General features: G+C 39.1%; 1 protein-coding gene across 1 annotated transcript in view; it reads left to right on the top strand.

Annotated features, from left to right (window-relative positions):
• Positions 1–26,208, top strand: part of LOC120807313 (receptor-type tyrosine-protein phosphatase gamma-like) — a 207,253-nt gene that overhangs the window by 140,284 nt on the left and 40,761 nt on the right. Inside the window, exons 12-15 of the mRNA XM_040159103.1 lie at positions 3,850–4,003; positions 9,761–9,799; positions 13,177–13,268; positions 18,598–18,689. Of these exons, the coding sequence (XP_040015037.1) occupies positions 3,850–4,003; positions 9,761–9,799; positions 13,177–13,268; positions 18,598–18,689 (377 nt within the window). The remainder of the gene's footprint in view (positions 1–3,849; positions 4,004–9,760; positions 9,800–13,176; positions 13,269–18,597; positions 18,690–26,208) is intronic.

Genomic DNA, 26,208 nt, shown 5'->3' with positions numbered 1-26,208 from the left:
ACAAACAGAATAATACAATAATAAGATGTGTTGATAAATGCAATGCTAGACCAGACTACCCCATACAATGTGGTTAAAATTAGTTCCAATATGTCCAGAACCATTAAAATGCTGACTACATGAATGCATCAGTAACATTACTATAATGTTATTATAGTAATGTTATTATTACTATTACTATAATAAAGCCCTACAGTCTGAAAGGGGATATTCTGTAACAGTGAGTATTTTTGCTTTGCATACATTTATATTTTGCTGATAATATTTTACTAGAGTAAAGGATCATACTACTTTTACTAGAGTAAAGGATCTGACTACTTTTCCCACCACTGTTCCTCAGGCCACCTTAGAAATGTTGTAGAAGTGATGTGATAGTGGAAAGTTGAAACATATGACATGTAGTTTCTCTGGGGCCACACAGTGGGGACCCTGATTCAGAAAGCCGGTGGAATTGGGTCGTCAAAGCTACAGTCATAGAACTGCAAACATGACATCTATTCTGTTTATCTCAAAATTTTCTGTCCTAATTCCTCTCCTTTTCCTCCATTCCTTCCTTTCTCTTTTCTGATCTAACTTTGCCCTTTTTTCTCCTTACTTTTAATTTTTTTCTTTACTTTCTCCATCCCTTCCTTTACTCCATCTTCTCTTTTCTTCTGCCCACCAACCCCCTCCAATTGTCTCACTCCTCCAGCGCCCCCCCTCCCCGATCCTGTCTGCCTCTCCTTCTTTTCTTGCTCTGATCTGAGTGTTGGCCTACTTTCAGATATGTCAAAAGGAGATAAGGCTTGGAGGCCAGATTCAGCTGCAGGGGAGGGAAAAAAGCCTCTGCTCCATTTATAGTTACATGTGTGTGTTTGATGTGTTAGCGCCTGTATGTATCTCACTGCACATTAGTGACTGGTTTGTGTGTGTGTTATGTGTTTGCATGCTGCTGGTGAGTGTTTATTTATTTTATTTTTGCAGACCGCCATAATCATAAGACAAAAGCACAAGGAAAGTAGAAGGGAAAGAGGCAGACAGCATCTCTAGTTTTCCCTGTGTGCACTGTGGGTGTGTATGTGTGTGTGTGTGTGTGTGTGTGTGGATACAAGGGAGCAGAGTTAGTGGGGATGCTAGCCAGCTGTGGTGCAGTGCAGGGGCCCGGTCTGATGTAATGTTCGGCTCCAGGCAAAGCTGCAGATTGAAGGCCATGGGTGCCAGCGTCAGCTCCAGCAACGTCACGGCTGCAACAGCTGAACTGGGTAGGTGGTGGTGGTGGTTTTTAAGCGACCTAAAAGCAAATTGGATTTAACAAATGGCTCAAATTGACCAGAGCTGTGTGTTGTTTTGATGCTGTTATCTGGCTGCACTTCCTCAAACAGTCTCCATAGCATGCAGAGCTCAGGGTAGGGAAGACATTAGCTGGGAACTGGACTGGCAGTCTGTACTAATCTCTATTCATTTCGATTTATGAGATAGTTTGTATTTGTTGCAACATCCTGAGTTTTTCAGTTAGATGAAGTTAAAGGAACAACCTCATGTTTTGGAAAATAAGCTTGTTTGCTGTCTTACCCAGCATGAGATATTGAACCGTTTCATCTCTGTGTGTCCTGTGCAGTGATATAGTAGGTCCACGTGTTTAGCCTAGTTTAGCAAATAAGCTTTTTCCCAAATCCAAAATATATACAATTCTAATTCATCAACATGAACAGGAAATGAAAAACGACATGTTCCAACAGATGCCAATACAACTTTGGAACGCTTCTCCCAATATAAAATTAGGAATCCTAACTTTGAGAAAGCAAATATTAGCTGATATTATTGCAGGTATATTGGCTGTTGTAAGTCAACTTACAGATATAACTCAATATAATTCTTCAAACACACCAATTTAGATGCTCCTATAACAACTGCTACCCCAGCTGCTGTGTTGACTGATAATAATGCAAGCAATTGGTTAGGTCAAAACAAAACAAAAAACACACACAAACAAAGTCAGGATGAATAAATGACAATTCAGTCTGATCTCCAGGCTAATGTGAGAGCACACAAAAACTCAAAGAATTTGTCTGAGTATGTATTGGAAGCTATTAAAAGTGGAAAAAAAACAAATCCACCATCCAACAACTCTAAAGCTGTCAAAAGACCTGTCCTAAAATGTCAGACTATTCCTTTAAAGAAAATAGCCTATGGGATATAATTTATGCTCTTTTCTCATGATGACATTTAAGCGTAACCTAAAAGCAATGCTCTCTCTAGTAATAGGTGCAGCAGCTTTGCAGTTTTACAAGGTCATCATCATACATCATATTTAATATCTAGTGGAAAACCCAGTCACTGCCTGAAGTCTTTGACCCACAGACATTGTATCTTCCCTGGTGATGCTCTCCCAGAGCTTCACTGTAGCCGCCTTCAGCTCTTGTTGTTGTGGGGTCTCTCTGCCTTTAGTCTGGTCTTCACCAAATGGAATGCTGTCAGACTGACATCAGGTGATTGACTCAGCCAGTCAAGGATATTCCGACTCTTCAACCTGAAAAGTTCTGTGTTTGCTTTGGCCTTACGTTTAGGATCGTTGTCCTGCTGAATGATGACATGTCGTCCAATGAGTTTTGATTCATTGCATTTAGATGAGCACACAGAATGCTCCCGCATACCTCTGCATGCATTCTGCTGCTTACGACAGCAGTGAAGTCACCAATAAATGTGCCATTTCCGTCGGCAGCCATACATGCCCGAGCCACAACAGAACCACCACCATGTTTGACAGATGAGGAGGAGGCTTTGGGTCATGAGCTGTTCCTTTTTTCTCCACACTTTCCTCTTACCATCATTTTGACAGAGGTTGATTTTTGTTCCATCAGTCCATAAAACTGTGTCCCAGAACTCTACCGGTTTCTATTTGTATTTTTTTGTGAACTGCAGCCCGGCCTTTCTGTTATACAGGTTTACCAGGAGTTTGCATCTTGTGGTGAATCCCCTGAGGTTCTGGTCATAGAGTCTTTTCTTGATTGTTGAAAAGGAAACATGTCTGCCTACGTCCTGGAGCACATTCTTAACTTGCTGTGCAGTCATAAAGGGGTTTTTCTTTACCATGCAAATGATTTTCTACCAGGTCGTTTGACATTTTCTAGTTTTCCTGTACATACCTGCTTTTTTAGAAAATACCCAACTATTGATTTTGGCAAACCAGCTACTTTTGATATCTTTGATAGATATTTGCGTTTTTGAGCCTCATTATATTTTTATTAGCTTGCATGGTCACCTCTTCAATCATCATATTGACAGAGAACTCCACTTCAATCTAAATGGCTACTCTGAACCCTCAGTCACCTCTGAGCCAATGGTGAGCTTTTGTTGTGCATAAACTAACTTTGAAACAACCACACAGCTGCCCAAGAAACATTTATGTAGCCAAGTGTCCAATTACTTTTGAACCCCTAAAATGTGGACACTATGTGTTTAATGGGCTATATCTCCCAAACAGTTCTTTCTATATTGACATAAACCTACTCAAATTAAAGCAGAGACTTGCCACTTTAATATAGTATTCATTACTTTATTTCAAATTGAATAGAATACATGTAATTGATACAGTCAGAATAAATTGATAGAATAAATCTACTAGATCTCATAAGGGCAATGGGACTTTGATGAGGGTGTATTTTTTTTATAATTTTTTTAAGAAACGGCTCCACAATGAGAGATAAGTGGTACTTGATTTCACTATTTTACCCTTCTCTTCTCCATCTCTTTTGCCCTCTTCTAAGTCAAATCCTCATTCTGCCTCTCCCACCATAGCCTCTCTGTCCACACAAAATGCCTATGCACTTCATTTTTGTCCCTCATTAATTTCTCCATTGTTTTTTCCAGACCGTCCTAATGCAGTGACCAATCTGACCGGCCAGCCAAGGCCCGGGTCTCGGGCAGGGCTGGGCCATGTGGAGTGGCTGGTACCTTTGGTGGTGGTCTCAGCTCTAACCTTCTTCTGCCTCATCCTCCTGCTGGCTGTGCTCATCTACTGGAGGTGGGTACAGCCGCTCAATCACTTATGAACTACTTTTGAGTTGGTGGTAGCCTAGAGGCCAGGAAAAGTGAGTGGATGATTGGTTGCATGTCTGATGCCGCATTTGTTGTTGGTCAAAGATGGGAAGGGAAAAATGCATCATTACTAAGTTTTGTACATTAGAGATACTGAGGTGAGAAGAACATGGAAACCTTCAGTGGAGTTTTTAGCTGCTCACAAGCACCACACAATTTAATTGTATAGCTTTAATGAAATACAGAGGCAAAGTTTTTCTTAGCTAGCCTCTGATCTACTGGCATCTATAACTCAAGGAGTTTTCTCAAAGAGGGAACTGATGTTGCTGACAGCTAACAAAATAATGATTGCTAAAACTGTTGGTTTAAATAGCGAGATATTCAAATGTTAAAGTCCTGGTTGAAATTATTTTTCCAATAACTTCAGAAAAAATGCAAAATAAACAATTTTGTTTAATCAAAATATTTTAATATGATGTCCAATGTTACTGAACAAAAGGAAAATAAAAAAACAAAACTTGCATAATATTGAAATAATATAAACACAAAATGTACACCCAACACAGTCACTAATATTTGGTTGCAGAACCTTTGGCAACAATGGCAGCCTCTAAATGTTTCTTGTAGCCATCTAGAAGCTTCTGGCACCTGTCTGCTGGTAGTTTCTGCCACGCTTCCACTGCTGTGTGTTCAAGCTCCTTTAAGTTTGCGGGATTTTTTTGAAAGCTTTTGCAAACAATAGTCTTGCCTTATATGCCTTTCTTTCCATAGTGGTGTCCATAAGATAAATCGATATCTACTTCTGTCAGCATTATATTGTATGTCATAGTTACTACATATCCAAATAAGGTTATTCTGTGTAGATACAGTGCCTAAATGAAAGAAAAGAGACTTAATGAAAGAAAAAGACCAGTTACTGGTTTTAATGTTGTGGGTGAATGGTTTATACTAATGTATAAATTAGGGTCTCCTCTCTTTGAATAAACTGCTTCATGAAATTTACAACGGAACCAGTGGGGAATTACACATGTAGTAACATCTGATTCATACTGTAATTAAATGTCACCACTCTGTCTAAAATACACCTGAACTAACTTAATCATGGCAAGTTAAAAGACAGTAGTGGATTGCTATGTTATGATTGTGTAAGAAAACATCAACACAACATAATTTACCTAAACAAAGGTTTACCTTTTTATTCGTTAGCAGAACAGAGTTGCTGTTATTTCCAACTTGGAAACAGTCAGAATACAGCCTATGGTTTCGCATCTTGTCCAACTTTTCTAACATGAGAGCAGTGGAGTCCCATGAACTCCGGATGGAGATGCAGCAGCATGACATCTGACATCTGACATCATTAAAAGTGGCTACCCCTAACGATCCTAGCATTCATTTAAAAAAAAATTTTCATTAGGAATAAGACTGGTCTCACCAGAAAAACCATAGTAACAATTGTTTGATCAAACACTTAAAAGGACCTGTGTTTACATTTTTCTGATATGGAACTTCTTGAGGCCGTGCAAATAATGCTTGATGAAGCAAAGGCGGAAATAGCATGACATTGTTATAGTGCTGCACAACTTCTTATAGAGGAGGTCAGGGCTGATGGTTGGGTGCAAGAAGTGTATGACTTTGACACCAGAGACTGCTTTACATTCTCTCTCCTACTAGCCGACAACAGGGGTTTCTTTTAACCCCAACCATGATCTTCCCGAAACCTTAACCAAGAGGTTTTAGTGGCCTATCCTTAACCACACCTGAACCCTAGAGGCAGAAGATCAGAAAAGGGTCATATAAATTGATTTTGTCAACAATCATGTTACAGACACCATACCTAGGGAAAATCTGGACTGGCAGCATGTGGATCTGTGGATTGATAGAGTGATTACCAAGGTTAGCATTTTATCCAAGACATAGCTTGTTTATTTCTGTATACAATTTCAGCCAATTCTTAGACACTTTATCTCAAAGCTCAGTGAGTAAAGTGAAAGTTAAAACATATAAATTACTTAAATAAGGATTTAACCAAAACAACATAAAATTACATACAGTAAAACATTCTTCCCAAAGGAAAACAAGTAAACATGAATTCAACATAAACATACACTGGAACAACACAACTTATTCATAACCACACCATTTCGCAGTGAGTGACAGGAAATGTAAAACTAGTTTAAATATCTCTCATTTCCATTTACTTACTTACTTCCTGGCTAATAATCTAAAGGCTACTATCAGTTACACTTACAAAACTACTGTGTATAAGTGAAGTTCCTGGAAACAGCTACTTTCAGCATGACGACGCTTGCAGAGACAATCAACCACAACACTTGTCATACATACCACAGATCTTAAAACTATATTGACACATTACAGCAATTAAAACAATTAGCACTGCATTCATATTAGATTTAGAATCAATTCATGGGAATAACAATGAGTTCTCAAGTACCCTTGGATTGACAGAGGGAGGACCAAGATTAGCATCTCACCCAGGCCAGAGCTCATATAACTCTGAGCTGTACGTGAATGTGCTAAGCCTGTAGCTATTATCTCTCTGGTGGATCCACAGCAGCACTAGAGCCCCATCTACTGACTTCAAAGTGTATTGCCTTAATTTAGAATGTTAGAATAGTTCATATTTGTAACAACACAACAGAGGGGGTGTTTATTTAAATAAAAAACTAAACATGTAGCATTCTCCCAAACTACTACAATCATTTAGGTTGTTTTAGAAGGCAGCACCAATTGTCCTATTTTTATGTTTAGGTATGAAGACTTGTTGGACATGTTATCCTGCCAATAGGGGCACCACATCAAAAAAATATATCACTCATTTTTGTCACTTTCATTTATCATATGACAGTAGGTCATTGGGACAATGGGGTGCTATATTAGAAAACCCTCATATGGGTCATTCTGGAAGAAAATGACAAATGACCTGTTTCATTGTTTAGGCTGGCAGGCTTGTTGCTATGAATATATAACAAAAAATGTTATTAAATATCAATTTCATTCAGATGTACGGGGAACTAATACCAAGACCATATTTTCAGGCCTATGTATTTAGAGTACATTTCACAGCTAAAATATATTCTGGGCTTGTAGCTCAGCATGACAAAATATAAAACCTTGATACTGTCTTGTAAATCATAGGATGAAGTTTGTGTTCTTAAGTCTGAAGTCATTTTCTCTCCACTTTCTTGTGCTTTAAAAACTTGAACAAAAAAGATTATTCTAAACAAGAGGTTTTTCTTCCTGGTACAGATTATACATGATTACATACAGTATAATGATGTTGCAGAACCTGCCTCCGCATTAACATATTGATGCCGTGATGGATGAAGAGTTCCTGCAGCTCTGATGTTTCTGTGATCTTCCTATATCCTGTTTCAGAATCTACAATGGCCAAATCTATTATTCATTAATAACCAAAATGTCCAGCCAAACATCTATGGATTTATGGGTGAATTCTGCTGCGATTAATTATTTGTTGTAGACAAGTAAATCAGAATCTGAGGCAGGCCTTGTCTTAAGAAGAAGAGTTATGTTTGTCCTGCTGCAGCAGGGAAAACCTACCCATAATAACAGGTTGTTTCACTCAGAACATCTAGGCAATGCATGAAAGATGTAAGAAAAGGAGAGACAGTTCAACAACATTATTAGAGTGACTATGGGGTTTTTAGCATGGGTTCAAGGGAAGGCCAAGGCAGCCAGGAGTACATCTTAGAGCAGTCTATAATCGTACAGAGCAGTGGGCATTTGAACAAAGTAGTGACCACAGGATAATAACACATAGTAAGATAATGCTTTATAAAGAAGTCATGACAGTTACATATTCCTTCCACAGCTGAAGGACACATTTTACACTTTCCTCCACGTTATTATAAGTGATAAACACTTATCTTAAATAAAGCACTGATCTTAAATGTTGTCTGGAAATTATTCTTTTTGAGATCTGGCTTGCATATAAATGTATAGGATATTGTGCTTGGTTTGTGCTCTCTAGTATAATGATAAAACCATGCCTGGTGTGTGCTAATGTTTGAGTGATGCAGATATGTTTTCTTCCTCTAACGAAAGATATTTTGACGTTGGCTGCCAGGTGGGAGCCTGAAGATACAAAATTTACAGTCTAGTATACTGGCATATTGTATAGGCACACATCCAGTAAGCCATACATTGATAACTGTAAATCCTTTATTGGCCAAGTATTAGCTAGTATTTTGTGGTCTAACAAGGAGTTCATACCAGAGTAAGAGCCGTTAATTTCAGCAGTCTTCTGGTATTATTTTCGGTGGCTCAAAAAGACTATAGCTGCCTCCCATGTGATTTACACATCAGTTTCTACCATTTCCTTGTTGACAGTACCTTTTCTTGCATCATGGGAGAATAAAACATCAGATGGTGATTATATAACCAGTGATAATTGGCTTAATCAAGTTGGACAACAGCAGCATGATTCTTTGCTGAAATCTGGAACACAGCAATCTCTTTCGCTCTCTCTCACTCACACACACGCACACACACACACACACACACACACACACACACACACACACACACACACACACACACACACACACACACACACACACACACACACACACACACATTCACAGACAAAATTTTGTCCCCAATTCCTGTGGGGACATCTCATTCACATAATACATTCCCTAGCCCCTTACCCTAACCTTAACCTAAACCTAATTCAAACCTGAACCCTAAAACCAAGTCTTAACCCTCAAATAGCAGTCTTGACCCAGGGGACCTCAATTCTGTCCCCATGAGTGACATGAGTCGCCATGGGTTGGTGCGTACTCAGTTTGAAGTCCCCACCAGAATTTAAAAACATTCCCACACACACACTCACACACACACACACACACACACACACACACACACACACACACACACACACACACACACACACACACACACACACACACACACAAACAGAGGTCAATCCCATGCCACTTCCTGGTGTGAGGCAGCTGGTGTCATGATGCATTCAAATCACATGGGACAAAGCTGACAGAATCCTGCTGTGGTTCCAAGGAATAACTTAAAAACTGACAGGGTTTCACACTTTTTTTGCATCTGACCATCGTCTTCACACTTGGGATTCGGGATCTTGGGATGACCTATCAGTGATGCACTTGATTTTTGCGTAACCAAGCCAAACACTGCATTAAATGTTTCAACTGAAACCAAAAACTTCTCCCCAATAGTACTGTGGGTTTTGGTGCTATTGAATACTATTTAATTTATAAAATGTAGTGATAAAATGTCATCTCAGTGTCCTGTATCTGTAGCTGTGATTTGAACTTGCATAACGTTCTACAGCAAGGTGAACTTTTTTTATATATATTTACCTTTAAGACCTGAATGCAGCAGAGCAACAGTTTGGGTAATGTGGGGTGGCACCACCTGCTGCCAGTAACACAGCAGCGGGGGTGGAGTCTGTGCAGAACATGGGGTTGTGACCTAAGCTTTGCTCCACAATAGGATTAAATACCCAAACACACCCCCAGCACCTGTTGCCAGGCCTGTGTGTGTGTGTGTGTGTGTTTGTTGGTGTCACAGTCACAGAGAGGGAACAACCCCCTTCGAGCCTTGTTAGAAAAGCGCATCCTCTCTCTTCCTTCCTTCTGTCCGTCAGTCTTTGTGCACTGGCTCTCAGTTTAGGTCAACAGCAGTATGCGGCAGCCTGTCTGCTCTCTCTCCTCTGCTTGTTCACCAGGATGAATGCTCTCTGCTCTCTGCTCTGTATCAAATACAGGTAGGGAGGGTCTGGACACACACATGCAAGGGAGTGTTGGGTGACTGTTGTTGTCACTGGCAGCTGTAGTCATAGATAAGGGCACCACAAAGGGTAAGTGGTAGCACACACTGTCAGTAAATTTAGTTTCATTAATTGTTGAACGTAACACAGACCATATGCCAGTCCTTCATTTTGACACCCTATGAAAGGAATGAAGTGTGTAGGCATAGGTCAGTAGGTGTATTTGTATTTCAAATGTGCAAAGAAAAATGAGTGTATGCTTCCATCAGCTGGTGTAAAGTTACTTGAAAATTCTCAAGAAGGCACAGGATGACATAAGTAAAAGAACATCAGTAATGTTTCTGTATTTCTGGTAAATCATGAAATCACTGCTGTTTCACAACTAATATGGAATTTATGTCAGAGTCATGAATGATGTCTTCTCCTCAGTTCACACACGCTGTGTGATGTCTTCCTCAGAAACTTTTTTGATTCTGTTTTTTTTTGTTCTGTATCCCTTTTAAATTTAAATTGCAGACTTAATTTTTGTTACCTTATAAAAGTTTTCACACTCACACTTGATTATCTCTCTCTCAAAGATCGACTGTCTAGCTAAGGTCCTTTTCAGGAGTTCACTGGGAAGACATGGCCTATAAAGGTGTGGCCTTCAGAGGACTGAAGCCCAGGCTTAACCTGCACCTCCTCCCCAGATAAGATTAAAATGACTGGTTTGTTTAGTGCGAGAAGTCATCCAGCCTAAATGACAAAATAGTTCTAAGGGCACCGCCTTCCATAAAGACCAATATGAGTGTTTTCTGATCAGACATCCCTATCATTAGTCATTTTTAAAACCCTTTCAAAAAATGATTTAAAAAATGATTTTTTTGGTCTGCTGTCTCTATAGTTAAGATTTAGTTGAGTTAGGCAACTAAAACTACTCAACTACTTAAAATTATGAGAAGATAGTGGACATGGTTAAAAAACAATGTTGGAAAGACACAGGATGTAAACAGTGGTAAGACACTTTGTACATCCAAGAGATGTATTTGCAAGATTTGCAAAACCACTAGAGGTGTTTTTCAGGAGAATACAGTATAAACAGTTCATTTGTAGAGCAAACAGTAGACTGTATGACTAATGCCTGTACTACGAAGCAGGATTTGTGTTTAGAGGGGAATTTCAGGTTTAACCCTGAGTTTTCAGGGTTACGACGGTGGTTCACTTCTTAATGGGAATAGAGCGCCGTGGTAAAACAAGCACAACCTACTGACCAATCAATTCTCTTGGAAAATGGCATCACCAGTCGAAGAAGATCGCGTGGAGCTCGGTGCATGGATCGTGAGAGGGTCTCTTAGGAGGACAAGAGTGATCAGAGACCGGCCACCCCCTTTCAATTTCCCTGACCATTTTTTGTATGAGTGACCCTCAATATTGTAGAGGGCCATCTCCTCACTAGGGGTTTACTCTTGTGTAGGAAGGCCCCCTCCTGTCTTCTTCATTTCATTTTTTTCCTATTGGGTGCAAGCACTGTCAAAGCCATTTTGTTGTGTTTGTGTGTACGAGTATACTATCCTGAAACAGAGACTGATTGAAGCACTAAAGCCTTGTATATGTTTTACTCATAAGATATGAAAGTATGCTTTGTATTTGCTTTTTATTTGCTCCCAAGACCGTTTTATACTGCCAGGGTTGCAGCTCCAAGAAGAAGGCTAAAATTGTCATACATACATATAAGAATACATCTAAGCAACACATCAATTTAATGGAATACACAAATGTAATTATAGTCAGATCTCACCGTGCCCTAATGATGGGGCAGTGATATTATAAGCCTATTAATCTACTAATTCACACAGTCGGTGATTGTTTACCAGCTGGTCTTCCTGCACTTGGCAGCTGCAACTGTTGCTTTTAGTCTGGATTTTGTGTTTAACATCTTTGTATTTGCCTAATATTATAGATTCTCCTCATTTGTAACATATGCCGCTCTGCTGCCAGTAGACTTGTCCATGTTTGAGACTGGTCATATACTGCAAACACCGCCCCTTTATGTGAACCTGGGTCAACTTACCGCTGAGTGTGACTGCAATTAATAGACTTAGTGAAGCCAGATGACAAAAATGTATCCTGGGCATGTTGAACTTGCTTCGTAGTACAGGCCTCTGGAATATAGTATTTACATCCTGCAGTATCTTTTTCTTTGGTCCACTTGATATGATGGATATACCAGTGACAGATGACTGCTGAACTTCGGCTTCATTTTCTACCAGCGGCACTTCCTGCTTGATTGTTGATTCCACTGGACATAATTACCTATTTGTGAGTGAGAAGCAGCCTACCCAACCTCTACTGGTTGGTTAGGCTGTGTGCATGAAGTTTAAAAGTCAGACACTTTGTACAACCAACAGGACTCGTCACTAAGAAGTCACGCTATCATCATGTTTTGTTTCGTTTCCTAAAGGCAACAGTCCGTATTTGAAAAACCACTTGAGATGTTTGTCAGGAGAATATAGACACAGGGGGTATATCCAAGCACAACAAGCTTGGGGAACATCCAAGCACATCACAGCACCTGGTAAAAGTTTTTCTTAAAAAGAGGTGGCAGGTGACTTCATGTGTATCACAGGAATTTACACTCTCCCCGGAATAACAGCGGAGTTAGCATCAAACAGTTGGTAGAAAATGGAAAAAGTATGTATGAAAAAGTGGGTAACTTCACTACCAGTTGACATATACATATGCACTATTAAACAACTAACCAGACAACAAACGATTTAGTGATGTTACAGAACTAAACCTGTCTCCGAGAAATGATATTTCTATATAGGTTACCAGCAACAGCAAATACGTTTTGTAGGAATAGCAATTGTGATCGGATTGTTTTCTATAGTAAACCTAATTAGGATATGTTGTTAATTTACATTTTTGGCAAGTCACAAATACATTGATTCTGAACATATCAGTAAAATGTTCACAGACAATGTAAACCCCGGTCTCTGGTGTGACAGTTGTGTGCTTTGTACACCTGCCATCCACCCTAATCACCTCCTAGTGACTCTGCTGCTGTTAATAAATATAGTGCTTCATTCATTCAAAAAATATGTTTCCTGTGAACATAATCCAGACAGCGATTACGTTTCCTACAAAACCTATTTGCTGTTGCAGTTTAGTTGAATAGAATTGTATTTTCTAGGAGACAGGGTTGGAAGACCACAAAGGCTACAAAGGTCCTGTGATCGTAATTAAGGTGAAAGACCTTCCCTCTGTGTTTTGACCTCAAATGGGAACTTCAACTGAGCCATAGCATAAATTATTCACAGGAAATTAGCAATATTCTCTATTTATGTAAATAAAAGGCATTGATAAAATGTAATCTATCTCTTTCTTTCTATCAGGCGCTGTTTCCAGACAGCCCATTTCTATGTGGATGACAGCAATTCATCCAGGGTGGTGCCCAGTGAGACATTCCCTGCCATCCCCATCCCAGGTAACAACTTCTCACAATATAATTGCTATAATAAACTACTGGCCAGATGTGCTGATATACCTTTTTAGGGCCAGAGATTTCAAACCTAGTTGTTTGTTTGTTTGTCTACTGTTGCTCTCTCTTAATATCTGCTGTTAATGAACCCTGAAGCTAGGCCCTGAACCCTCAGCAGTAGTATGAATTCTAAAAGCTGTACAACCTTATTTCCATTATCATTTGGTTTTGGTGCAGTGTTTCTGCACAGCGTTAGTTAGGTGGTCGTCCACTCAGCGGGGGTTGTAGGTCAGGACTATTCTTACAGCAGAGGTCTAAGGTCACAAGCCACTGTTAAGACCCTACTGGTTTCATCTTCCAGTGACCAAACATCTTAGATAAGTAGCAACAATCCAAACTGGGGTTGGTCACATTAGAGGACAAAACCACATATGGTATGAATCTGTGTAAGTCTAAGTAGATAGATCATATTTGCTAGTGTATGGGAGTAGATAGGTGGCGTAGATATATGGGTTGGCCTACTCAGTGTCATCCACTTTTGATGCTAGAATTTAAGTATAATGTAGTGTGCATACATGCGAGCTTAGAGTTAATTTAAAACAATATGTTTGATGCTTATAACACAGCTATACACACCCTATCAGGGAACAATAAAACAAACACATGGATGCATACAGATCTGAGGATATCCTGTGGGAGGTTAGTTTAAACAATCTCAGACGGACGTAAAGTTACTATCAGTGTCACGGGTGGTGTGAGCTTATCACGTGTTCTTGCTATTATTTTTTCCACTTTACTCAACAATAAAACCTGTCTTGCTGCGGAGTACCATCACCTTGACAACCACCTTTGAGCACATAACCACCACTCAAACCTTTTTCTTGAGATTATTTTGTATGAATAAAGTTAAACAAGCTTATCTGATGGGTTCCCACATCTGTGGAACATCCCATCTAGGGAGCAAATGCTGTCTTAATGTTGATTTTGTATTACTTTTGGGGTCAGGCAAATTAAGAAAAGAAATTACTAACTGGGTGCATGAAGAATAGTAGAAGGCTTTTAGGTAGGATAGAAACCCTGGGAAACCTGACCGGTAGCAATGAATTTTTTGGACTACATAGATTTAGCTGAAACAATTAACTATTAGTGCAAGTCAAAAAAAACATGATCTGTAGCCACATCACAAGCTGTGGAGTGTCAGTAGAAATGTTTAAGTGATTCTGTGTGTGAGAGAGAGGGAGAGAGAGGCCAGTTCACCAATTAAAAAACATAAACACAAGTTTGTTCCACTATCCCTGCAGAGACACAATGACATAATGCATTCTTTAGCCCCTTACCCTAACCTTAACCATCACAACTAAATGCCTTAACCTTAACCTTTACCCTAACTCTAACCTTAACGTAATTGTAACCTGAACCATAAAACCAAGTCTTAACCCTAAAAAAGCAGTGAAGGAGATGTGAATCCCCATGGGTTAGTGTGCATTCAGGTTAAACTCCCCACGCAGATATAAGAACAATACACACACAAACACACACACACACACACACACACACACACACACACACACACACACACACACACAGACACATAGAGATCTCGAGCCTCTTTACAATGGACCTTGGCTCAGTCCAAAGGCCTTCATTTACACCAGGTCCACCCTGGCAGAGTCCAGAGCAGACAAAAGAGGGTATGCCATTGTGCATCTGTCAAGCCCCTCAGTAGGAACAGGCTCATAGAGCTCCTGTTTTGGATTCACCAGTAATTTCACATCACTGTGGTATGTTTGCGGCAGACAGGGATGTGGTATCTGACCATATGTTAGCAGAAGGCCCGGGCCACACTGCTTACCTTACCTGTACTCGAAGGTCGCGGAAGGTCTTGGTTTTTTATTTCGGCACCCATGTTAACAGGTTGGAGCGACCACACAGCCTGCGTCAGATGCAACTGAGGCGCGGGTCAAGCCTAGCTGCAGTGGCTCATCATCTAGTGTTTCAGCGTCTCGCCTATTTTTCACTTCGGAAGAGCACAGTTCTCAACAAAAATAGCCAAGGAAAAGATCTGTTTATAGTCATATCAACATCATTCTAGCAACATTACACAAAACTGACACCTTTCACTATAGTATTAATGTCTAGGCTATTTCTGAATATTTTTAAACCATTTTAGCAATAGCATGTTATTAAAGGAGAAAGTGGAGGCTACATGTGTACTATATAGTCATAGCACAGGAAATAATTACATTATGTCAATAAGTTACCAGAACATTAGGTGTGCGCAGTCTCTTTCTCTTTTTTTCTCTCTCTTGCTCAGAACAAGGGTAAACAAAAATCACATGACTGCTTTCCGGTTACAAAACTTTTCGGACCACTCATCACTGATGGATGATTATTATTATTGATGGCCATATCAAAGGCGAACTCAGTGTAGAAAGATAGGGCTGGCATTACCAGCGCCACAGCAGCAACGTTGACGGTGTGGACACACAAACACGTGTGAGCCGCAGCAGTTCAGAGGTAGCGTGAATCACAGGTGAGGTAGACCAGGTGAGGTAACCCTCTTTGAGACCCTCTGATGGTTTTAAATCCTGCAGGCAGCGGTTACTTATTACAGAACCTTCAACTCAACACACACAGACACACACACACACACACACACACAAACACACACACACACACACACACACATAGACATATTGGTGGAGTACTCTGACTGTACAGAGCTTCTGGTTTAATGCACTCACAATATTTTTTCAAAGTTTGACTGAAAACAAACTCCTCTCTCTTTTTTTTTTTACCATTTTTGTTTCCTGATAAATAAAAATACATCAAAAATTGCCAGAAACTAAATGGAAGAATAAAAATGTATAGATTACATTGCCCTGACTAAAAATAAAGACTAAGTGTCTTTGCTAACATTCTCCAAAAATCCGCAAGCCCTATTATCAAAACAAATATGGTGAACGTAGCTGTTTTGCCAACAGACTATATTGCACAACTTAAAGTGATATGTAGAGGTGGCAGTCGATACAGAGTCAATGGAAAGCCAAAACAGATGCACATGGATTTCCATAACTTAACTTAAAGACACGTTCACATGAGCTGAAAATGTTTCACCCTGAAGGAACATTTGTGTTTAAACTGAGTTGTCTGACTGACATGTACAGACAGAGGAGCCAAATGGAGAGGCTCTAGAGGATAATGTGTTTAGAAATCTGTTCATAATCAAAAGGCTCAAAAAAGCTAGAATTTCCCTTGATTCATGCAACACTCAGACATTTTGTTTGAAAGACTAATGAAAATGTTTACTTGATATTGTGGTTCATTTTCAGCTGAATGATATATATTTTTATCATGAAATATTGTGTTATACCACACATCGATACATCCCCACCTGATAATCGAAATAATTGTTAGTTGCAGCCTTAGATATTGTGGCTGGGATTTTATAGAAAGTGAATCATATAGATAAGCTTATTGAGGGTATTAGGTTGACTCATGGTTGTTATTTTTGAGGAAACCAGATTTTTTCTTGCTGTTTAGTTTTTTTCACCAAACTGGTGTTTTATTGCTATATATTGTATGTATTCTAGGACAAAAGAACAAATATATTACAGAACACTCTGTGGTGCACATAATTGTACTGTGCTGTCTGTAAATTACTGAGTGTCAAAGCAGTAAAAAGAGATTGGATCAGTTCTCCATGTAGGTAATTGGTTTTTCAAGACCTCTCTGCTTAACCCACAGTAGCTGCAAATCATTTTGACATATTTTCATACCTAAATGAACGACTTGTAATACACAAAGTGGGAGCAAGCAAGTGTTTGCTCTTGTTAATATTTGATGAAGACTAAACTGAAGGAAGCTATGAGAGAATTGTAGCTGTTGTGTTATGTTTTTGCATCCTTTTCACTAAATGGGCTCCAATTATCTGGATCGAATTCAGCTTTTTACACTCAGAATCTGAAGAATGACTACCACTTTGCAATTTTTTGTATGCAAGTGTATGCCATCTGATGAAATAAGCACTCCAGTCTTGTGCTATCCCACTAAAAGCTCCCACAAGCAACAAAACATCATAACAACAAACAAATACTTATGCAAGCTTTCTTGTTTATTTTTAATTGCTTGCTCTGCATTACTGCTTGTGGTAATGCAGTCGAATGGAAACTATACTGAGCTTGCATTACTGAATTGAATGAGACTATTCAAGAGAATGGATTTACTCAAAGCATCAATTAGTAACATGACTACATATGTTTACATTTGCCTCAAACCCTGGAATTTTGATTCAGTCATTGCTATCAGTCTATTACTATACTATATCTAGAGTAATTAGAAAAAAAGAAAACACTGAATGCAAATTAATACTAATTTTGCCTAAGAGGTACTAAAACTACCTCTCTTTAAAACATTTCTGCATCATTTTGTAGTCTGATGAAGCTTACCTTTTTTCGCAGAAAGACATAATTTCCCATAGACTGTAATATATATAATTGACACTGGCAGTAGTTGACTAAAGAAATCTCACCAGAAGATCCACTTCATAGTTGTTTTGGAGCTTTTGATCATATCACAAGATTTTCATCAGCAAAAGGAGTTTTTCCAATTGTCATTTGATTGTAGATGTTCATATTTTCATTTTTCTGAGCACTTATAGCACTTCTTGCTTATGTTGGCTTAAAAAAACAAAACAAAAGGACATGGAATGGCTACTAAATGGACTATACAGTAAAATGATATTCTCAATTGCTTTTTCCAAGGTCCATAAAGAGGTCTTTCAACTACGAAAAATGGACATTTTAACATCTTCAGTATAATTTCATAGCAACTGGGGAACTCCATTTGCTAGGGAAGATTGTGTGATACAGTCAAAAGCTACAACACAGCTGCTAAATGGACCTTTTGGTGACATAGTTTTCTCATTCACTTGGACATCACCATCCCAATCCTTCTTACATCTGATGCACTTGCTGGGCTGTCATTGGTCTTTGCTTTCAGTTCTCAAACTGGAAGAACGTGGTAGTGGTCAGGACATATTAAATATCTCCTAAAACACCGAAATTAGTTACTAAATAAATCTGAGGTGAGAAATAAATGATGATTTGACAAAAAAAATGGCAATGGTCTTGCATAGCCTCACTCATAAGTCACATACCTGTGCAAATATTTGTGTACTTCTGTACCTTTTATTTGTCAAGGGCAAGCTACTCTGCTTTTGTAATATACTGATATCCACATACTGTACATAGTCAAATTTAGAAGTCCTGTGCCAGAGTTTGCTCCTGGGCAAGTTACTGTTCCTCTGAAGCTGATTTTAACCTGTCTCTTGCAGATGACATTGAAGCCATTCCAGTCAAGCAGTTCATCAAACACGTCTCTGAACTCTACTCAAATAACCAACATGGATTCTCTGAAAATTTTGAGGTAAGCAATAAAGTCTTGTACATGCCAACCAAACAGGGTACTGTATGGCAGTTGCTTATTTTCACATCCAACATTATCATTTATTTGGAATCAAGTTTCTGTCCTCGTGATGAACTTTTAAGTCCAATATTCAATAACTTTTAGCTCTGTTTTTGGTCATTATCAACTCTTGAGGGAAAATGCCCAGCTCTTTCGCTGCTGAATGTTCCATTATGTTCACCTGTTACTCTTTAACTGTGTCTCTCCACTGTTTAGTGCTGAAAATGGTATGCTATGGGAGCTGTAAGAGTGAACCAAAACAGTAAAGTTGTGGTCCAGACAGATAAAAAGAACTGAAATTCATTAAAGCCTCATAAAGCCAGGGAGCCACAGATTCAGCTGTTATTCTCTGTAGGTTCATCACTGATGTGGAGATCTTGCTGATTATTGTTCAACTCGTCAGTGAAGAAAGTGTTCAGGAGCCCAAGATGTCTTATGCTGAAAATATTTATTGAAGCTTGGCCAAGGAGAATGGAGAAATTATCAATACAAGTTTATGTGCATGATGCCGTTTCCATTCTGAAGCTCAGTCTTTTAAGCCTTGCTCATTATGCTACAATGACCAAAAAATACTTTAGGCCCAGAAATGGCAAAACTCAAGGCCTCCACAATTTGTGGAGTTAGTCTATTGGTTCGTTATTCTGGAAAAAGGGAAATGTTTTTACCTTTGTTAGCTCAGATCGCATTGCATGTAGCCCTCAGTATAACGTCAGCGCATCCCCGTCTGGAGCCACTGTTATCCATGGGCTATGCCCATGGATTCTAGCAGACCCCAATCTATGGCGTCTAGGTAGGCAAAAAAAGCCATCTCCTTTGACCTTGGCTACTAAAGCAATGCTGTTCGTTTTTATCAGAATGGCTCTGTTTTCCCCAAATAACCTCAGACAGCTGCCCAACGTCTCAAGGAGAGAAGTCAGTGTGCCTTTCAGAAAGATTTGCTGCTGTTTCACCTGAGACCTCAAGGCCCATACTTGACCTGCGTAACCCAATAGAAAATTCCCTAACAATCACTACAAGTGAACTTTTTCACTTTGTCACATAGTTTTCACTGTCACTGATGCCATTTGATACATTTTTATTATGAAACAAAACAAAATTTTCAAAATTAGGCCCCTCATCCACACCCAGTCCAGCATCACCACCAGTCACCCACCCAAGCTCTAATACCAACACAGTCAATTTCAAATAAGCTCTTGGCCATTAGTCTTGTAGTGACAAAGATAGAGTCTCCATGACCCTATGCAGAGTTTTAGAAATACCAAGGTCCAAAAACTGAGCCTGCTAGGGGGATTTGGGGGCATTGTACAACATCTTTGCAGCACCAACGTAGAGTTATTTTTAGGCAATTATTTCAAAACTTTTATTGTATATACCTCAGAAAAATACTGAGGTACGGACCTCAGTAAACTAAATGGTGGGTAAGGACATTTTCACAATAACAGCGGGGGGTGGGGTATCAGATGACAAGTTGAAATGTGTTTTCAGCACATAGTTATATGTAAATACATATAAATTATATTGTCAGTGATATAGGTCAGTAAGTAAGTTGTCATACATGATCCCATTTAAGGGTCAACCGTGGACTTTTGCATTGCCTTTGCATGGGCCCCACTTGGCCTTAGGTAGGGGTCATCTGTTCCCTTAGTCACAGTTATCAGCCTTCAATGACACCAACTGTTAATCCAAAGAATGAAAAAAATCTCGTCACGTTATTTGAACAGAACATGTCATACATAGAAAAAAATAATTCTACCTTTCATTAATTTATTTAATACATATACCAATGATGATGATGATCATCACAAACATTTTATTATACTGTCATGCTAATATAAATTCTCGAGTATTCATATTCTGAATATTCATCATCATCGCCATTATTATCATCATCCTCCTCCCTCTGATTGCAGGTCTGCAGCTTGCGCATTTCTGTGCACTTTAGTTTGTTGGCAAGGCAGGAGCAGTCTCAAGCCTGCCGGTCCGTACGCACTTGCAGACCATAAGTTCCAGGATGACCACTGGTGCTGGGGGTCCCCGCATCCAGTCTAACATAAGGATACCTGTAAGAATAAGTGGAAGATAAATCTCATCAATTTCAGTGAGGAGCCAAAATATACATGTTTATACTATTTTATTATAAGAGCAAGATGGTGAACATTTATTTATTGTGTTTATTATAAGCATACCTTTCCTCCCTTCCAGGGAGTACCTCCAGACTACTGACTGGTAATTGGCACATTGTATGTGCAGCTGTAAACAGTCCTTGCAAGGGGAAGTACACTGGAATCCACTTCACTCCTTTTGGTGCAGAACAGCAGATCATCAACATCACATACATGATGTAGCATATATCTTAAATAACTAAATAACTAGCATGTATGATTCCATATTGCTGTGTAAGTCCTCTGATACATCCCAGGATGTCCCAAAGGATTTGAAGTTGAATGTCCTGTTTCTTTTGACAACTCTGAGGCTGCTGAGTTTTCCTCATCCTGCAAAGACACTTACACTTTTAAAACCCATAAAGGCATGTACACATCTGAGAGCATCACACAGGTCATCTCCAAGGAGCTGAGCAAGTTTGCTAATGTTGATGTACCTTGTCCGATTCTGAGTGCCACGTTTCTGATACAGGCGGTAGTTTATCTTGTTACATTTTCCGAGACAAAAGATCATGACATCCGTATCCTCACTCACAATAACTTTGGTTTGATAGCCATTCTGGTTGGCATGATTTGCATGTTTCTATAGAAAAGTGCTCTATGAATGTGTGTGAATGGGTGTGGCAGTACTGTAAAGCGCTTTGAGTGGTCAATAAGACTAGAAAAGCGCATTATTAGTTCAGTCCATTTACCACTGGTCCACGATGAATGTTATCAAGGCTGTGTTGCTGTCTGTATTACTTAACAGCTTTCTCCACTGCACAACATTGCATCCTGGGGCAATGTTCTTCAATTGAGTGCTACTCGCTGAACCATGACTGCATCTCTCAGCATTCTTGTTTAATATTTTTCCAGTACACATTAAACACCATATCTTTACACCTACTGTTTCCTCTTTCATGCAGCCAAGAACCAGCAATCTCTCCAGAAGTCTTGCCATCACCTTTCAGTTTCTAAACAACGCTCATCCCATCAATTATACATGCTGAGTGTTCTCCAAAAATAATTCTTCAACTGTTGATGCTGATTTCTCTAACTCTCTTGCAAAAGCAGCCTTGTTATTTTTCCACAATGAGCCATCTGGATTTGAGAGTGCCCAAGGCAATGGACCAAGTGCATGAGCCAGGACTTCTTTGATGTGAACATCTCTACTTTGCGAAGCAATGGTGATATGCCCAAAGAGATTTCTATGTGCTTTCAAAAGCCCCTCCTTGTTTTGTGCTTTATTTTTTCTATCATTTTTTTGATTTTTGGGAATGTATTCAGATTCTGCATTCTCATTTTGTCATGGAATTTGGTTGTGGGTGACTTTTTCTCCAAATGTTCACTTCTAAACTTCTGAAATGCGTCCTCTCCAGTCTGGTGAGCTTGCAGCAGATCACTGGCCTTGTCTGCAAACAAATCAGTTCGTGTTGAAAGACTGATGATGTCAGACTGATCTGGAGGGTTTACCCAGCTTCTCTCCATATGCTCTACAAGGCATTTGCATCTGCCCTATGCTTCTCTTTCCTGGGATTCTGTAGATTTTGATGACTGACCTGTCATGATCCTGAGTTGCCTCAGACACTGACTTCTATTTTCTGAAGTGAGATAGTTTCTGGTGACTGCTCCAGTTGAAACCCCCGTTCCTCCAGCAGTCTGGGTGTCCTAGTTTTAAAGTAAAATAAAAATGGTTAATAAAAGAAATAAATATATCAAGAACAATTAACATTTGAAAATGTGGTACTGAAATTTTAATTAATGCTCAGTTGTGAATGACATGTTACTGAAAAAAACTCATAGAACCTGTTTATGTTCTTTGTAAATTTTTATCATTTATTTATTTGTCATTTATGTATTGTATATATATGTTATAGTCTGTGCATGTGTGATTTAAACTTAATTAATTGCATATACTGGTACATAAGATCTTACAATAGACTGCACATAACCCTACTGTGCAGATACTGTAGGTTGAAAAATGCCAATAATAATGATAGTCCCAAATATTAGTAAAGCTACTCATTTCATAAAATTATCATTATCAAAGTACTTATATGGACACTACAAAAAAAAACTGATACCAACGATATTTTGTCACCCTAGGTGGTACCAAACTGGTCTGGTCCATTGAGTAATTGTTTCAGTTCAGACACAGTAATTGTCCTTATTCCCACTGAATTTCTAAAGCTCTAACTAGTATATTATTCAAAGTAAATCAGTGTGTACTCATAAAACTCCAATGTAGCTGCTCATTAAAAGATGTCAAATTAGTCATTTTTAAGGAGTATTTGATCTTGCGGGGGTTTAAAATATGGGCTCTCTACTGTCTAAATACACTCCCATACAAAATAAATATTGAAAGCTGAGATTGTAAGATGTAACAAAGACAAAAAGCTTCATATTGAATGATTATGGTTATTGCAGTGAAATCGAAAGGGAAGTTTCAGGGATGGGCAGTTTAGTTTAGTTACGACCCTTGCATGCTTCATCACACCAACCAAAGGTCCCTCTGTAATTTTGGTCTTTGAAAATATCTTGCTTCTTTCTCTTTTCATTCTCACTCATTGCTATGTTTCCTGCTTTTGCTCAAATCTTTCTGCATTCCTTGGCCACACTCTTCCTAGAAAGAGAAAAGTGGGCGGACTGAGCAGGACGCCCTGAATGAGTTATCATCTGGAAAAAAGAGCCCCTCACACACTGCCAATGTGTCCCCTACCCTACATCCCTGTGCCCCAGCCTAGGCTTAATGGATACTGGAAAGTGTTTTTTGAAAGGATATTCACCAATAATATAGGTATTATAGATGAAGATAGGTGCCAAATGAAAGGACAACCCAAAATAAAATACTAATCTAGCCATGTCATTCACTAGATATCAACCCAATTGTAGAACATCATGTCTACACAGGGTCTTGCATGACATGCACACAACCTGTCTGTCAGCACCAGCACAGGTGGCGTTTTTCAGATGTGCGTTTAGGCACATTTTGTTTTCAGATAATTTTGTTCATAAAACAGTCTGTCCTTGTTAAATAGTTGTATTACCCTTGAATAACATGGCAAATAAAATATTTTCAAGGATAATATAGAAATAATGACTGCATTTGTAGTATTTGGATTGTGTTAAGATAGTCAAACACCTTGTCTCAAAATGGTTAAATTCAAGCGTTCATATCAAAGCAGAAATAGTAAGACTTAAAATGTAAAAAGAATGCATGTGAAATGTGAACTGTTATACAGCCCATGTAGACTGCTGGATTGCAGCCACTATGGTTATGCATTATCTTATCCATCAGATACATTTAACAAACACAACTGGAAAAACATAACTGAAATCCATCATGTGTAGACAGTGGGTCATACAGCACTCTCCACCACCATCATCAAAACACCAAATCAGGGAATATCATTTGGAAAAATGCTTTCATTTAGAGTTCCACACATATAGTGTCAATTTCGTTTACGAATACTGTGATAAAATATATTTGCTGACAAACTTTTTTCAAATAACAAAGACAATACGTTTAAAAGACGGAACATACATCATTAAATAACAGTGAATACAAGATCTACAAAATCGCTGGGAAGAATACCACAAACCTAAAGAGGCACCTCAAGGCATGCTAACTTGTTAAATGTTAAATAATGTTACACTACTTTTAAAGCCATATTAAGCCAACTACTGAAGGCAGTTTTTTAACATATATTAAGATGATTTTGTTAATATTGGAATGTTAGACCCGCTATCCATAGTAAAGCACGCAAAACTTACATTTCCAAACTCATTTGATAGTCAGGTCTTGTCGAATTTGAATGGGTCCCTGCCAGTCAAATTAGTGTTGTCCCAAAATGAACAAACGAATCATTTCTACTGGTATTTTTGTGAGTTCGATACAAATCCCATTTACACTGGTACATACTTCCTCCTTGAAATAGCAATACCCTTGCTATCTAGAGTCCGACACTGACAAAAACTGTCACCTTCTCACACCTATTCAGCTTTTATACACTCACCAAGCACTTTATTAGGAACACCATACTAATACTGGGATAGGGCCTCCTCCTGTCAAAACAGCCTCAGTTCTTCGAACAAGATGTTAGAAACATTCCTTTGAGATTCTGGTCCATGTTGACATGACTGCATCACATCATTTCTGCAGATTTGTTAGCTGCACATTCATCCTGCCAGTCTCCTGTTCTACCAAATCACAAAGGTATTCTATTAGTTTCAGATCTGGTGACTGGGATGGCAATTGAAGTACACTAAACTCATCATCATGTTCATGAAACCAGTTTGAGACAACTTTTGCTTTGTGACATTGTGCATTTTCATGCTGGAAATTTACCATTTGAAATTGGCAAAAGGGATGCACATGGTCAGCAACAATACTCAGACAGGCTGTGCCATTCAAACGATGACTGATTGGTATTAGGGGCCCACAGTGTGTCAAGAAAACTTTCCCCACACCATTACACCACCAGCACCAGCTGGACTGTTGACACAAGGCAGGTTGGGTCCATGAATTCATGCTCTTGACATCAAATTCTGATCGTACCATTTGATTGCCTCAGGAAAAATCCAGATTCATCAGACCAGTCTACATTTTTCCAGTCTTCAACTGTCCAGTGTTGGTGAGCCTGTGCCCGCTGCAGCCTCAGTTTTCTGTTCTTGACAGGTTTGGAACCCATCTTGGTCTTCTGCTGCTGTAGCTCACCACAGCTGTAAAGAACGGTTATCTGAGTTACCATACCCTTTCTGTCAGATTGAAAAAGTCTGGCTATTCTCCTCTGACCTCTCTCATCAATAAGGTGTTTTCGTCTGCAGAGGTGTTGAGTTTTTTTGAGATCAGCAATTTCAGAAATACTCAAACCAGCCCGCCTGGCATCATGCCCCATGGTGTTAAAAACTTTGCATTAGTGTTACAAATTTACTTGAGTGCTATGTGAAAAAGCTTGCTTTAAGCAGTTCATATAGTGATTGAATGACATGTGTTCCCCTCGGGGCTTACTTGTATGCCAACGCTGCTGAGACCATTCAGTGCTACAGATCCGAAAAAACCCATACTCTCAACTCGGCTGCTACTGATACCAGCTCTCGTGCAGACTTCCAGCCCTTAACACTTCCCATACATGCTTAACTACAGCCCGTACACTGAAGAATGCCAAAGAGACCGACTGGCAGCTTCAGGCTCATGTAGACATAGTGCTTGTTAACTTGTTAGCTTTTTAGCTTGTTAGCCTGAGGGTATTAGATAGATAGATAGATAGATAGATAGATAGATAGATAGATAGATAGATAGATAGATAGATAGATAGATAGATATTATTTTATTAAAC

This window comes from Xiphias gladius, chromosome 21, assembly GCF_016859285.1.
Source record: "Xiphias gladius isolate SHS-SW01 ecotype Sanya breed wild chromosome 21, ASM1685928v1, whole genome shotgun sequence".
Classification (NCBI taxonomy): Eukaryota; Metazoa; Chordata; class Actinopteri; order Istiophoriformes; family Xiphiidae; genus Xiphias; species Xiphias gladius.
Note: the sequence above shows the minus strand (reverse complement) of the source record. Positions and strands in the feature narration are given on the sequence as shown.